The 13,010-nt window shown below is 44.0% G+C and overlaps 1 protein-coding gene across 2 annotated transcripts in view; it reads left to right on the top strand.

Moving 5' to 3' along the window:
• LOC126328425 (box A-binding factor-like) overlaps positions 1-13,010 on the top strand; it is a 470,780-nt gene that overhangs the window by 311,851 nt on the left and 145,919 nt on the right. For both annotated transcript variants that reach the window (XM_049996035.1, XM_049996033.1), the window contains exon 3: positions 12,083-12,189. In XM_049996035.1, the coding sequence (XP_049851992.1) occupies positions 12,083-12,189 (107 nt within the window). The remainder of the gene's footprint in view (positions 1-12,082; positions 12,190-13,010) is intronic.

Below are 13,010 nucleotides of genomic sequence, written 5' to 3'. Positions count from 1 at the left end.
CTGACTGAGAGTTTTACCTCACTTGCATAGAAAAAACACAAGAAATTCAACGATCGTATTGTACGAATGGACGACTCTGAAAGCCGGCCGCTGTGGCCGAGCCGTTATAGGCGCTTCAGTCCGGCATCATGCTGCTGCTACGGTCTCAGGTTCGAATCCTGCCTCGGGCATGGATGTGTGTGATGTCTTTAGGTTAGGGAGCTGATGACCTCAGATGTTAAGTCCCATAGTGCGTAGAGTCATTTGAACCATTTTTAAACAACTCTGAATCTGACCAAGAAAATCTTACACATCATCAACGGAACCCGACAATCCAAAATACAGTTGCTGGTAGTCACCCAAAGTGACCTCATAGAAATAGGTTTAGATCCACTAGTAACTACACTGACTACATACAGGCACAACATAAATAACAAATAATGTCGTGACCAAGAACTCCACAGGAAGGAAATTTTGAAACTTAAAAACCCATGCAGCCAAGAAACAAGACTTGCCAGAAGTCAAAGGATAACGAAGTTTTGGAAGGATAAGGAGGACAAGAAAACCCGACGTCCACGTGCTCCATAGAGGGCGAAACGAAATTATATGTATGTACTCTAATGAAGTCCAAAAAGTTATTTTCCATTGTCAAAACGGCTGTGTTCTGTTGTACTCGCTTCAAGTCCGGCGGATACACAGTGTTCAGCAATGGCAGACGTGGATCAATGTAAGAGGCGACTGCAGCTTTACTGTTCGGCGCAGCATTTTTGGACAGCGCGCCTCGTCCGGTAAGCCATGCGAAAATGACCAAAGTATTTCGTAAATTTCAGCCTCCCGCAGTAAAGTACACTACGTGTTCGAAAGTATACGGACACCTGGCTGAAAATCACAAGTTCGTGGTGCCCTCCGTCGGTAACGCCGGAAATCAGTATCTTGTTGGCCCACCCTTATCCTTGATGACAGCTTCCACTCTCGCAGGCGTACTTCAGTAACGTGCTTGAAGGTTTCTTGGGGAATGGCAGTCCATTCTTCACGGAGTGTTGTACTGAGGAGAGGTATCGATGTCGGTCGGTGAGGCCTGGCATGAATTCGCCGTTCCAAAATATCCCGAAGGTGTGAAGACCAGTCCACTACGTGGATGTTATTGTCGTGTAACCATTCCACCACAGGCCATGCATTATGAACAAGTGCTCGATCGTGTTGAAAGATGCAATCGCAATTCCGGAATTGCTCGTCAACAGTGGGAAGCAAGAAGGTGCTTAAAACATTAATGTAGGTCTGTGCTGTGACAGTGCCACTCAAAACAACAAGGGATGCAAGCCCCCTCCATGAAAAACACTACCACACCATAACACCACTGCCTCCAAATTTTAATGTTGACACCAAACACGCTGGCAGATGACGTTCACCGGGCATTCCTCATGCCCACACCCTGTCTTCGGATCGCCACATTGTGTACCGTGATTCGTCGCTCCACACAACGTTTTTCCACTGTTCAGTCGTCCAATGTTTACGCTCTTTACACCAAGCGGGGCATTTACCGCCGTGATGTATGGCTTATGAGCAGCTGCTCGACCATGAAATCCATTTTTTCACACCTCCCGCCCAACTGTCATAGTACTTGTAGTGGATCCTGATGCAGTTTGGATTTCCTGTGTGATGGTCTGGATAGATGTCTGCCTGTTACACATTACGACCCTCTTCAGCTGTCGGCGGTCTTAGTCAGTCAAAAGACGAGGTAGGCCTCTACGCTTTTGTGCTGTGCGTGTCCCTTCACGTTTCCACTTCACTGTCACATCGGAAACAGTAGAGTGTGGAAATTTCGCGTACAGACGTATTGACACAAATGACACCCAATCACCTGACCACGTTCGAAGTCCGTGAGTTCCGCAGAGCGCCCCATTCCGCTCTCTCACGATGTCTAATGACTACTGAGGTCGCTGATACGGGATATCTGTCAGTAGGTGGCACCTAATATGAAAAACGTATGTTGTTGCGGGTGTCCGGATTCTTTTGATCACATAGTGTATCACACTCTATTGAGCCCAGAAGATCTATAGTCTTAGATGATAGGCGGAAACCACTTTAACTTGAGATTACTGTGCGATTATGATTGTCTTAAACGAAATATTGTTAACAGACAGATCCTTTTCCTAGTTTTTGGCTTTAACTGATACTGCTCTGTTAGTCAGCAGAGTGGAACATCCATTTCCTCTGAAAACTGTCATGAGACAAATGAGCTCTTTAGGCAAAACATTTACATTCGAGACTGTGTGAGCTCTGTGTGGAAGTGTTTTATGCACACTCATAGTTGGCGACAGGTGTTAACTCGCAGACTGTACACACAAATGAGTAGAAATGGACTTACGATGAAATGAATGACCCAGAGGACTACTATTATTTCATGCAATCAAACCGTCCAGAGAAGACAGGCAACCATATTTCTATATTTCCATAGAAAATTGAATAATGTTGAGTGGAGCTGGGATAATATAAAACTCCATTACTTTATCATTTTCAAAACAGAAGTGTGGAAGCATCGTATACATAACTCCGAAACTATTTGGTTCAAGAGGGGCAAGTACTACTTAAAAAAGCTGGCCAGCAGGGAAAAAGAAAGCTACCATGGAGACACTGTCAGCCTGCTCAAGAAATTTTAGTCCAATGTAAAACAAGTTTAGAGTGAGGTGAAACAACATAGTGACATCTGCCTCAATTTTTTTTACAAATTAGCGACAAGTCGAAATATCGTGTAGTGAGGTGAAGGACGACTCAGTGCGAGCCCAAAGCGTGTCTGAATATTCAGTTTGCCAGGCCTGTTTTAAAATTCACAATAAACCGATAACGTTTCATGGCAGTCCGGCAGTTACGGTTCGCCTACAACCATTTTTTATTACTCTGCTTTAGCTTGAATGTAGAATGAAAGTTGGTCTGATAGAAAGTCATGTTTACGGCTCTTACAACGTAACCTTAAAAAAAGGCTGCAGTTTAATGAAATTTTGGGAATCAAATTATTGTACCATTAAACTATTTACAATACTTTGCATATGCTGGCTAACGTAATTGTCAGCAAATTACCAACAACACGAAATATGCATATGTTTAGATGGTATTCCTACTGGATGGAACACACATTCGAGGGGTGTGACAATAACATTTGCATGAATGAAAGAGAAAAGGTTGACTCAAAGACCCTCCAGTTCAACAAAACTCTCAGTACCATCCTTGCACCTTTGTGGAGCATGTTAAAAATGTACATGTACAGAGAGAATTCTTGACGAATTCATAGGCGCCTGCAGGCAAGCAACCTGTAGACACATCTCAGATGCTTCATGCCCACAAGCAGGTGCTAGTGGCAGTGGAGCACCAGTCAGCTGTAGGTTCTAAAAGGGGTGCCCGTCTGCAGGCCCCTACGAATTGGTCAAGAGTTCTCTCTGTACAGGTACGTTTTTAAAATGATCAAAACAAGTGTGCAAGTGATACCTAGGGTGTTGCCGAATTGGACGCCACAAGAGGGTGTAAAGCAAGAGGGTTGAAAAGCCTGCTGCTTCGGATAACGTTCAAATTTCGCCGAATGGTTTTGAGGGGTTCTTGATTTGATTTGATTTTATCAGGAAAACAGAAACAACATTGGTCAAGCCCCCTGCTGCTCGCACCGAAACAGAGTTTATTTTGTGGTGTCGTTCCCTGTGTCTCTAGTAAAGCCAACCAATGCCCTTGAAGAGTACAGGGAGATCCTTTACCAGTGCTTTTCTAGTCAGAATTTCTTCAGGTCTGGTTGATCCGAATATTGTGTCTTTTAATCTCCAATGCGTCGCATTCAAAGACAAGTGTGATGCGGTTTCCTGGCCCTCGCCCAAACCACATATTCTACATTTGGGGTCTTCTTGTATTATCCCCATTGCACGTAGGCGTTTTTTTTTTTTTTAAAAAATTCTGATGGCTTTTCAATAGTCCAACCATGGGTTTCATTTCACCCCTGAGGGGTCCTTAGTGGTTCTGCCTTTTATGCCACTGCAAAAATTACATTCGCACTACACTCCAAAGGAGTTATGTCGCTTTCAATGGGGTTTCAGCCCTGAATGTCCTAACAGAAGGGGCGAATCGCCTGAGAGTTGGTGGCAGAGTGAAAGGGTGTCAAGAGCGTCGTTCCGTCGCACGTCGCACTGCCTGAGAAATGTGTGTAAATAAACGCCCCAGAGGAAGGAGTAGTTTCATTGACACCATTTATGCCAACTGCTGAGACCTTTTCTTGTTATTACAGAGCGACGGTGTGCCTGATAAATTTTCAGCCACCCATAATAAAACCGCGCGATTTCAGTGCTGGACGTCACTCTTCTGACCTCCAACGCAAAGGCTGCAAGGGAAGGGAAGAGATGGGTTAAGAAGGGGTGTGCCGACCTTCCCATTGTGCGACACGACCGCAATGGCGTTGGGCAGAACGAAGTTCTGAGCTCTGGCCTTTATTTGTATATGACGACACCTTACTATTTGAAGTGTTGCCTAGCCCGTGGGGTGACGTCACAGGGGAAGCCTTCTAGCCGAATTTCATATTTCTTCGTCGCAATGGGGAAAAATAACAGGGTTTCAAAACAGTGTAGAATGATGTGCATGACCTCGGCCGCTCAGCATACATTCGTTGTTAGCACGAGTACCGTGCCAGTGCCGGCGGAATGTATGGAGCGTTGAACTGCTGCTATCCCGCGCAGCGGCACGTTCTCAGCAGCCAGAGGAGAGGCGCGTCCTCGTCAACTCACGTTGGCCCGTTATCAGCTGCCGCCTGTCCACGGCTACCGGCACCACGCGACGGCCTCCACTCCGCCATACCCGCGCGTTTCTTGTGCGGCCGCCACTGCCTAACAGAGCACACATTGTCATGCGGTATCCCCTCACTCGTCATCTACGCACGGGCACCTTTCTCATTGTCACGTTCTACCTTTTAATGTAGTTACATCGTTTACAATCTTAAACTTACAGGTCCTGCGGACTACGTTGTTTCGTTTGTATCAGTAATATTAACTCATTTTAGCACGAATTTTATCTTAGAAAATGTGTTTCTGTTTTGTTATTTCAAATCCCCACGAACTGGTACCTGAGGCGGATAGGACTACGTTTGGCCAATGTTCTTACAATGGCTTATGGTACAAAACACACAAGACGAAAATTTTGATATTAAATCTATACACTAGGGACAGTTTTATAAGACATCGCTGTACACAGGTGATTATGACAAAAGAGATGTGCAGACTGTCCCTAGTATTATTAAATCTATACATTAATCTAGTAGTAAAGGAAATCAAGGATAAATTTGCACTCGTAATTAAAGTTAAGGCAGAAGAAATAAATACGCCCAGGTTTGCCTATGACACTGTAATTCAGTAAGAGAAGATAAAGAGCGTCGAAAGGGTATTGAAGGGAATGCACAGTGTCTTCAAAAGAGGATATAAGATGATTAACATAACCAAAACAAGGGTAATGGAATTTAGTCGAATTAACTCTGGCAATTATGATAATATCAGGACGTGAGACATTAGAAGTAGTGGACGAGTTTTAGCATTTAATTAGTAAAATAAGTGATGGACGAAGGAGAGAGCGTATAAAATGCAGGCTAAAAGTAATGAAAAAAGCATTTCTGCAAAAGTGAAATTTTTTAACATCGAATATAAATTTAAGTTCAAATGGTTCAAGTGGTTCTGAGCCCTATGGTACTTAACATCGGAGGTCATCAGTCCCCTAGAACTTAGAACTACTTAAACCTAACTAACCTAAGGACATCACACACATCCATGCCCGAGGCTGGATTCGAGCCTGCGACCGTAGCAGTCGCGCGGTTCCGGACTGAAGGGCCTAGAACCGCTCGGCCACTACGGCCGGCTAAATTTAAGTGCTAGGAGACGTTTCCTGTAGCTGTTTCCTAGAGTATAGGTCGTACGGAAGTGAAATGTGGATAATAAAGAGTTGAGATAAGAAGAGAGTAGAAGCTTTTCAAATGCGGTACTCCAGGAGAATGCTGAATATTAAATGGGTGGATACAATAACTAACGAGGAGGAAGTGGTTGGGTGATTCGACACTTCCTTAGGCGTGAAGTAATCGTTAATTTGGTGATGGTAGGAATTGTGTGCGTGGGATGAGGGGGGGGGGGAGGGGTGTCGCGAGGGGGCTGGGTTAAAAATTGTAGAGGAAGACCAAGGCACGACTACAGTAAGCAAATATAAATATATGCAGGTTGCAGTAGTTATTGGAGATTAATACTCTTGCACAGGATAAACTAGCGTGGAGGACTGAATCATGCCGGTCTTCGGACTAAAGACAATGACAACAGCAGGTGATGATGGCGGTATAAGTCGACAACAGTATTATTGGACCTGGAAACGGGGGCGCTTCGTTCGGCTTATCGTGAATTTTTATCTTGGTGTTTCACGGGTACACGATGAAACACTTGATAGTTTAGCCACTACTGCCTTCAAATCGTTTACGTTTCTGTGTGTTCCTTGTAGTTAGCACTGTATTTGTTTACTGTAACGTCACCACGTGTTTCCGATAACGGGCTCGCGAGGCCAAGTGCAACAGTATCTTGGTCAGGAAGGGGAGGGGGGGGGGTACTGCAATCAAAAAACAACATGCTCACTTCGCAGTCGTGTAGGTGTGGTGTGTTGGTGGATATGCCATGTGGAGGTTTAAACATTTAACGTGTCGCAATTAAGGCAGGCGATTCTGAAAATGCTTGTGTCTGACGAGCGGAAGTAGTAATAAATCAAATTACACGTGAATAGGTATCTGTGGGCCGGTGGAAAATGGAAATAATAATTGCTTGAATAAATGCTAAAACTGATTGGGAGAGTAGCTGAAAGAAATTTGAAGTTAACTCATGAATTTGCACACAATCCTGGGTGAACTTTAACTAATAACGATATCAACAGACCTTCAATATCAAAACATTCAAGGTCAATAAACATAATTTTTATTACGTACGGCTTCACATTAATTCCATGTGTTTAATTGTGATTGTGATTGTGACAATGTCGATGCAGGGTCGCACCTTCCGGTATCGTGTGAATTCTTCTTGTCTGCTCCGAACCTCTTGATGCAGGATCTCGGCGGCGAGTGAAATGATGAACAGATATGAGTGGACGTCTGAGATGTACGAATAAATTTTGTTTTCCTAATAACTTTTTATAACACTTTTAAATAACGGTTGTAGAGTGGGAGTTGGTTCACACGCGTCAGGAGAGCATAGACAAGGCATGAAAGTGCATGTGACATCGAATTTGGGGATATAGTGAGGCATGGTATCTGGATTGAAGATAAGAGGAGTGAATATGAATAGTGGAACGGGATTTCCGCGTCTGCGTACTGGATTAGTAAGTGCTCCAGGAAGAACACGGAGGGGAAACAGAGGACGTGGTATAGGATGCGAGTTGTGCAAAGCAACCCGATACGGAAGATGAGGCGGAGTGCAGGAGATACGTAAGCTCTGAGCGGCGGGGATCCACAAACTGCGCTTAATTCCATTTAAAACGTTTATCGAAACTATTCTTGCAGACTAGAACTTGGAGCTTCCTTATTAGTTTCTGACACTGACATCGGGGTCATCTCTTTTATCTCTGTCGTTATATGTGTTTTGTACGGTTTTCGCTAAACGCCTTTGTACTTGATCGGCCGTAGATGGTGAAAACTACTCGCTCCGTCAAGGATCCTTACTCGCAAAGGCCGCCAAGTCAGGCAGCAGACTCAGCGCGGCCTTCTCGTGACGGCGGATACCCCACGCAGCCGAGCGCCGTTTTGGGTTCGTTATCTTGCTAGTCGTTTGGTGAGCTGGCATCGTCTGGCCCCGGCTCTATCTGTCAAGGCGCTACTTTTCCCCCGGAACACAGATTAATTTTCACTGTACAAGCGATTACCCCCTCGTTCAGTGACCTCTCTTAATGGCTTTATTATCTGCGTAGTCACGATCCTTGATGGGCAGCAACGTGAACAGCGTACAAGACAATCCCCGATAGAGAAAATCCGGAAACTCGAAGCGTGGTTAACGGTTTTCAAGCCTATTTGATCAAAGCTGTTACGTTTCGTTTCTGAAAATACAGCTTCTGGCTGTACACTTCAATTCATGTCTTAGAATTTCAAATACTTACACCAACTTATTGTCCTAGGAGGATATTAGACATTTTTCTGGCGATAATCACAAAATATCACAAACTTCCCTGAAATCTTCTCCGAGTATTTGAACAGTTGTAGTGTCATCTTGAAGCGACGTCCCCTGCTACTCACCTTCGCCTGCGATGACAATTAATAAGCTATTTGCAACGCTGATCGAAGAAGACTGTGGCACTCAGCTGAAAACACGAGGACATATGAAGGGCTTGGCAGAACGAAATGATCAAGAAAGAGGGAGACATTTTCAATTACCGCATGTAATATAATGGTTAAATTCAAAGACAAGAACACTGAATATGCCTAGATAATTTATGAAGCAGACAGAATTGCTCGAAAACACAGAGGGTACTTCGATCAAACTGATCCTTGCTGAGTTCAGGGTCAGCACTTTCTCTAACAGATACCTTCACTTCACCTGCGAAATTAGCTGAGAATGTCTGCATTTTTATATCAAACACCTAGCTTCTTTAAGAGAGAATAAGCGATGAAAAGGCAGCTGTTGTTCTGAATGAAGGAAAAAAAAATTGGCGGAAAGCGTTCATTATTCGTATGCTTTCTAATTATTTTATGTTGTTTTTAATAATTTCAGTACTTTTATTAGTTGAGCTATACAAGGTTTCGTTTTGCTATAGACTGACACCGTCACTAGGTACTTTGCCCGGCCCTGTGATGAGTGTACCTGCCGATGAGCGCAATGAAATGAAATGAAACGATCGTACGGCGCTGATGGCCAGCAATACCCAATTGCATTCTGACAAAAATAAATGAACGTGATAGTTTCGTTCTCCTATACAGATACTAGATACTCTCAAAATTGTCAACAGAGATAAATTTCATATTTTAAGTCTAGAATCGATAGGTTCAAAAGTTGACACGTTTATCTTTGCCTGTTTTTCATATTTGAGACCAGATATGTAAGAAGAAAATGGACTTACAACCCTATCCCTAGATAGCGCAGTAATAGTAAAGTTTGTGAAACAAGGTTAAAATAGTATTTCGTTTAGTTAAGACAGTACAAAATAATAACCGAAGCAGACGAAGATTTAGAGAACGCCTTAGACAAATCTTTTGACAGTGTTGATTGGATTATAGTACTTGAAATTCTAGAGGTAGCAGGAATGAAATACAGAAACTGAAATGTATGCGCGCAACTTGTACAGAAACCAGACGTCATTCGGTATAGTCGAAAAAGCATGAAAGCTAAGTAGTGGTTGAGTAGGGCATAAGACAGTATTGTGGCACATCCGCGACGTTATTCAATCTGTTCATTAAGTATGTTGTTTGGGAAGCCAAAGAAAAACTTGGAGGAAGATCTAACGTTCAGGGATAAGAAATAAAAAAAATTGAAGTTTACCGATGACATTGTAAAAATTCTCTCACAAGCAGCAAAGGACTCTCGCAAAGGTTTTTTTTTTCCCTTGGGTCTTATCGTGGCGCTTTTTTCCTCTGCCCTTCAAACCAATAGCCTTGACCTTTGTGTTGGCCATCATACAGGTGTGGGTGTGGAGGAGCTCCACCCCCCCCCCCCCCCCAAAAAAAAAAATGGAAGAGCTGCTGAACGGAATAGACAGTGTCTTGAAATTTTGTAAGACGAACATACACAAAAACAAACAAGGATAATAAAGATAGTCTTATTAAATCGGGCGATATTCAGGAAACTAGATTAAGAAACTAATGAGTTTTGGTTTTTGGGCAGTAAAATAACTACTAGCTGAATGGATATGAAATATAGACTGGAATGTCAAGAAAACGTCTACGAAAAAAACGAAAATTTTAAAACCGAATGTGTTAGAAAATTTTCTGTGAAGATATTTGTCGGGAGTACAGCCTTGTACAGAATGGAAGCGTGGACGATAGACAATTCAGACAAGAAAAGAAGAAAATGTTTTTAAACGTTGTGCTACAGAAGAATGTTAACAATTAGATTTATAGATCGAATAACCGAGAAGAACATTCTGAATCGAACCGAAGAAAAGGAATTTGTGCCAGAACTTGTCTAAAAGAAGGCATCAGTTTATAGAACACATCCTGAAGCATCAAGGAATTGTCAGGATTGTCACCTTCACCATAGGTCGTTGTGATCATTGCTGAGCGTTGTGACCCCACGAACCAAACGTCTCCATCTGGGATTGTTACCAGCTTTTCTTAGAGTCTGTTGAAGAGAGGGACTGGAGATATTGTTGATTTGATACATCTAACTGGTCGCTGGTACCTCTCTCGTGCCCTCGACTATTCCTTCCACGAATATTTTCTAGAGACACTATTTCATACGCAGCGTCCTGCATCAGCACAGACCAGGTTCCCACAAAAGATTTTTTTTTTGGGGGGGGGGGGGGGGGGAGAGGGGAACGAGGCAGTAAACCGGAAAGCTAATTTTACCTAGTGTGACCTGTTAAATTATAATATACAGATTCGATTGAACCTTTTAACAGATCAGACTGGCAGTGGTCGAGAATTGAATTGCTGTTTCCATTCGCCTTAAAAGATAAATATTTATTTAATTTACAGCAGTGTTACTGCATTGTCAGTCTCAATGCTACTGGAAAATCTCCATTGTATCTAGTATAAGTCCAAACCCAAACATTTTGGGAATGGGGGAGGGGGGGGGGGGTGAGCGAGGAATGGGCTGCTGCGCCCCCCCCCCCCCCCCCCCCGCCCCTTCACCTACTGCGTGCGGGCCTGGCTCCAACGCTCAATTCTTGCCTCAAGACGCTGCTTGTTTCTGACCTTAAGGGTCCGTGTTTCGCAACCGTAAAATAGCACTAAAATCACGAGCGCCTTAACAAGCTGGATCCTTGTGCTTTTCGTGATCGCACTGTTGTGTCGGATCTTGGTGAACTACTTCGTAGCCACTCGCAGAGATGAGGCTCTCCTGTATAGACTAGCGTAGAAAGCTGTGTCAAACCAGTCTTCAGACGACAGTACTAAGAACATAGACAGTTTACAGAGAGGACCAATTGCATACTTTGAACCTGAGAACGGTAATTACACTCTCGTAGCAGTTCTTGTCAGGCTGTAATCAGTGCTTGAGGTTGCTGTTTATTGCGTTGAAAAGCTGCAAATATAAACACATTTAAGTTCTCTGTGGTGTCTAGCGGGTTGAGGCATCAGCAAAAACACCCAAACTCCCAAAAAAATAATTGATCAAACGAAATTTAGCAGCCAATCGACTTAAAAGCTACTGTAGATAACAATCTACAGAAAAAGAACGACGGTAACAACTGCAAAAGACATCTCCATAGCCGACCGGGGTGGCAGAGTGGTTCTAGACGCCACAGTCTGGAACTGCGTGACCGCTACGGTCTCAGGTTCGAATCCTGCCTCGGGCATGGATGTGTGTGATGTCCTTAGGTTTGTTACGTTTAAGTAGCTCTACGTTCTAGGGGACTACTGACCCCAGCAGTCAAGTCCCATAGTGCTCAGAGCCATTTGAAGCATTTTTGAACATCTCCGCGCCCAATTAAATATACAGTTTGGAGATAAAAGAATCACATTTGGTGTTACCACAGGATCGGGGTACTTGGTTCTGAGAAAATTTTACAATATGTTATCTTTTATTGAAGATAATGACTTGAAATAATTTTAGTAAAACCTGTTAACTTTAATGTAGAAATGTAGGGTGATGCACGATTGATGTAAAAACCAACAGTCACGCGATCGTCGGATCTGGTCGGCCTTTTTGTGTAACATGTAGGAAGTATGAACCGTAGAGAGAACGGAGACTAGACTGTTGTATGACTAGCTGGGGTGGAGAAGAGGGCTGAGCTAGGCTGCCCCTTAAAAACCAGGAAAGCGCCTCTATGTTTTTCTTTGGTTACGAGTAAATGTCGTGTGCAGTAATTGCTGGCGCCACATGCTACTCCTATGTAAATGAGTGCTTTAGGGCGCTAGCTCCTGGACGCCTCGAGTTCAGATTTCGCTGACGCTGTACTTTTGTTTGTGTTGCAGCCCGCTGTACTCTCGGAGCACGCTGTACCCCAGCTCCATGTCCTACCTCACCACTAGCGCCGCCGACGTCGGCCAGGCCGTCGCAACGTCGCCCATGTGGACACAAGGTATGTCTCTAATTCACCGTATCCTGTCTTTGTAAACTTGCAACTTGCTATAATTGTCCAGAAACTACAACTACTGAAGTACACACATGACAGCCAAATTCGCTATTGCCTTTGAGATCTCACAGGTTTCCCCGGGGTTTAGCAAGGTCGTTGATTACATTTCATGCACGATATTTGGACGACGGACCAAACCATTGTCGTCTCCAAGTGTTGCGAACTGTGTTACTAGAACTCGCGGACTGGACAGCAGCCAGACTGTCAAGTACTGTTGGTGTCTCGCCGCTGTTTAGACTGTCTGATCAAATGTATCCGGAAGCAATGTGGATTGAGCATTAGACGCCAGAAGAGGCCATGTGCCAGTATGAGAACAGGCGAGGACTGTTGTTTCGTTTATTCAGAGGAGGAGACCAAACAGCGAGGTCATTGATCCCATCAGATTAATGAAGGATGGGGGAGGGAGTCGGGCGTGCCCTTTTAAAAGGAACCATCCAGTCACTTGCCTCAAGCGGTAAGGAAATCACGGGAACCTAAATGAAGATGGTCGGACGTGGGTCTGAACCGTCGTACTCCCTAATGCGAGAGCAGTGTGTTAACCACTGCGCCACCTCACTCGGTAAAGGAGAGGGAGTGTTGTGTTGATGGTAGAGAAGCAGGTGGGTCGGTCAGGAGAGGTCAAGAACTTCGAATATGCACTAGTCGTTGAATGTCATCTGAGTAACACATCCAGCAGGGACATACCAACCCTTCTAAAGCTTACCGTAGAGACTGTTCTTTTTCCAGCATTGGTACAAATTTTCACTCGCTGCTTCAGGCTATACACA

The sequence above is a fragment of the Schistocerca gregaria genome, chromosome 2, assembly GCF_023897955.1.
Source record: "Schistocerca gregaria isolate iqSchGreg1 chromosome 2, iqSchGreg1.2, whole genome shotgun sequence".
Lineage (NCBI taxonomy): Eukaryota > Metazoa > Arthropoda > Insecta > Orthoptera > Acrididae > Schistocerca > Schistocerca gregaria.
This window is presented reverse-complemented; position numbering and strand designations above follow the sequence as displayed.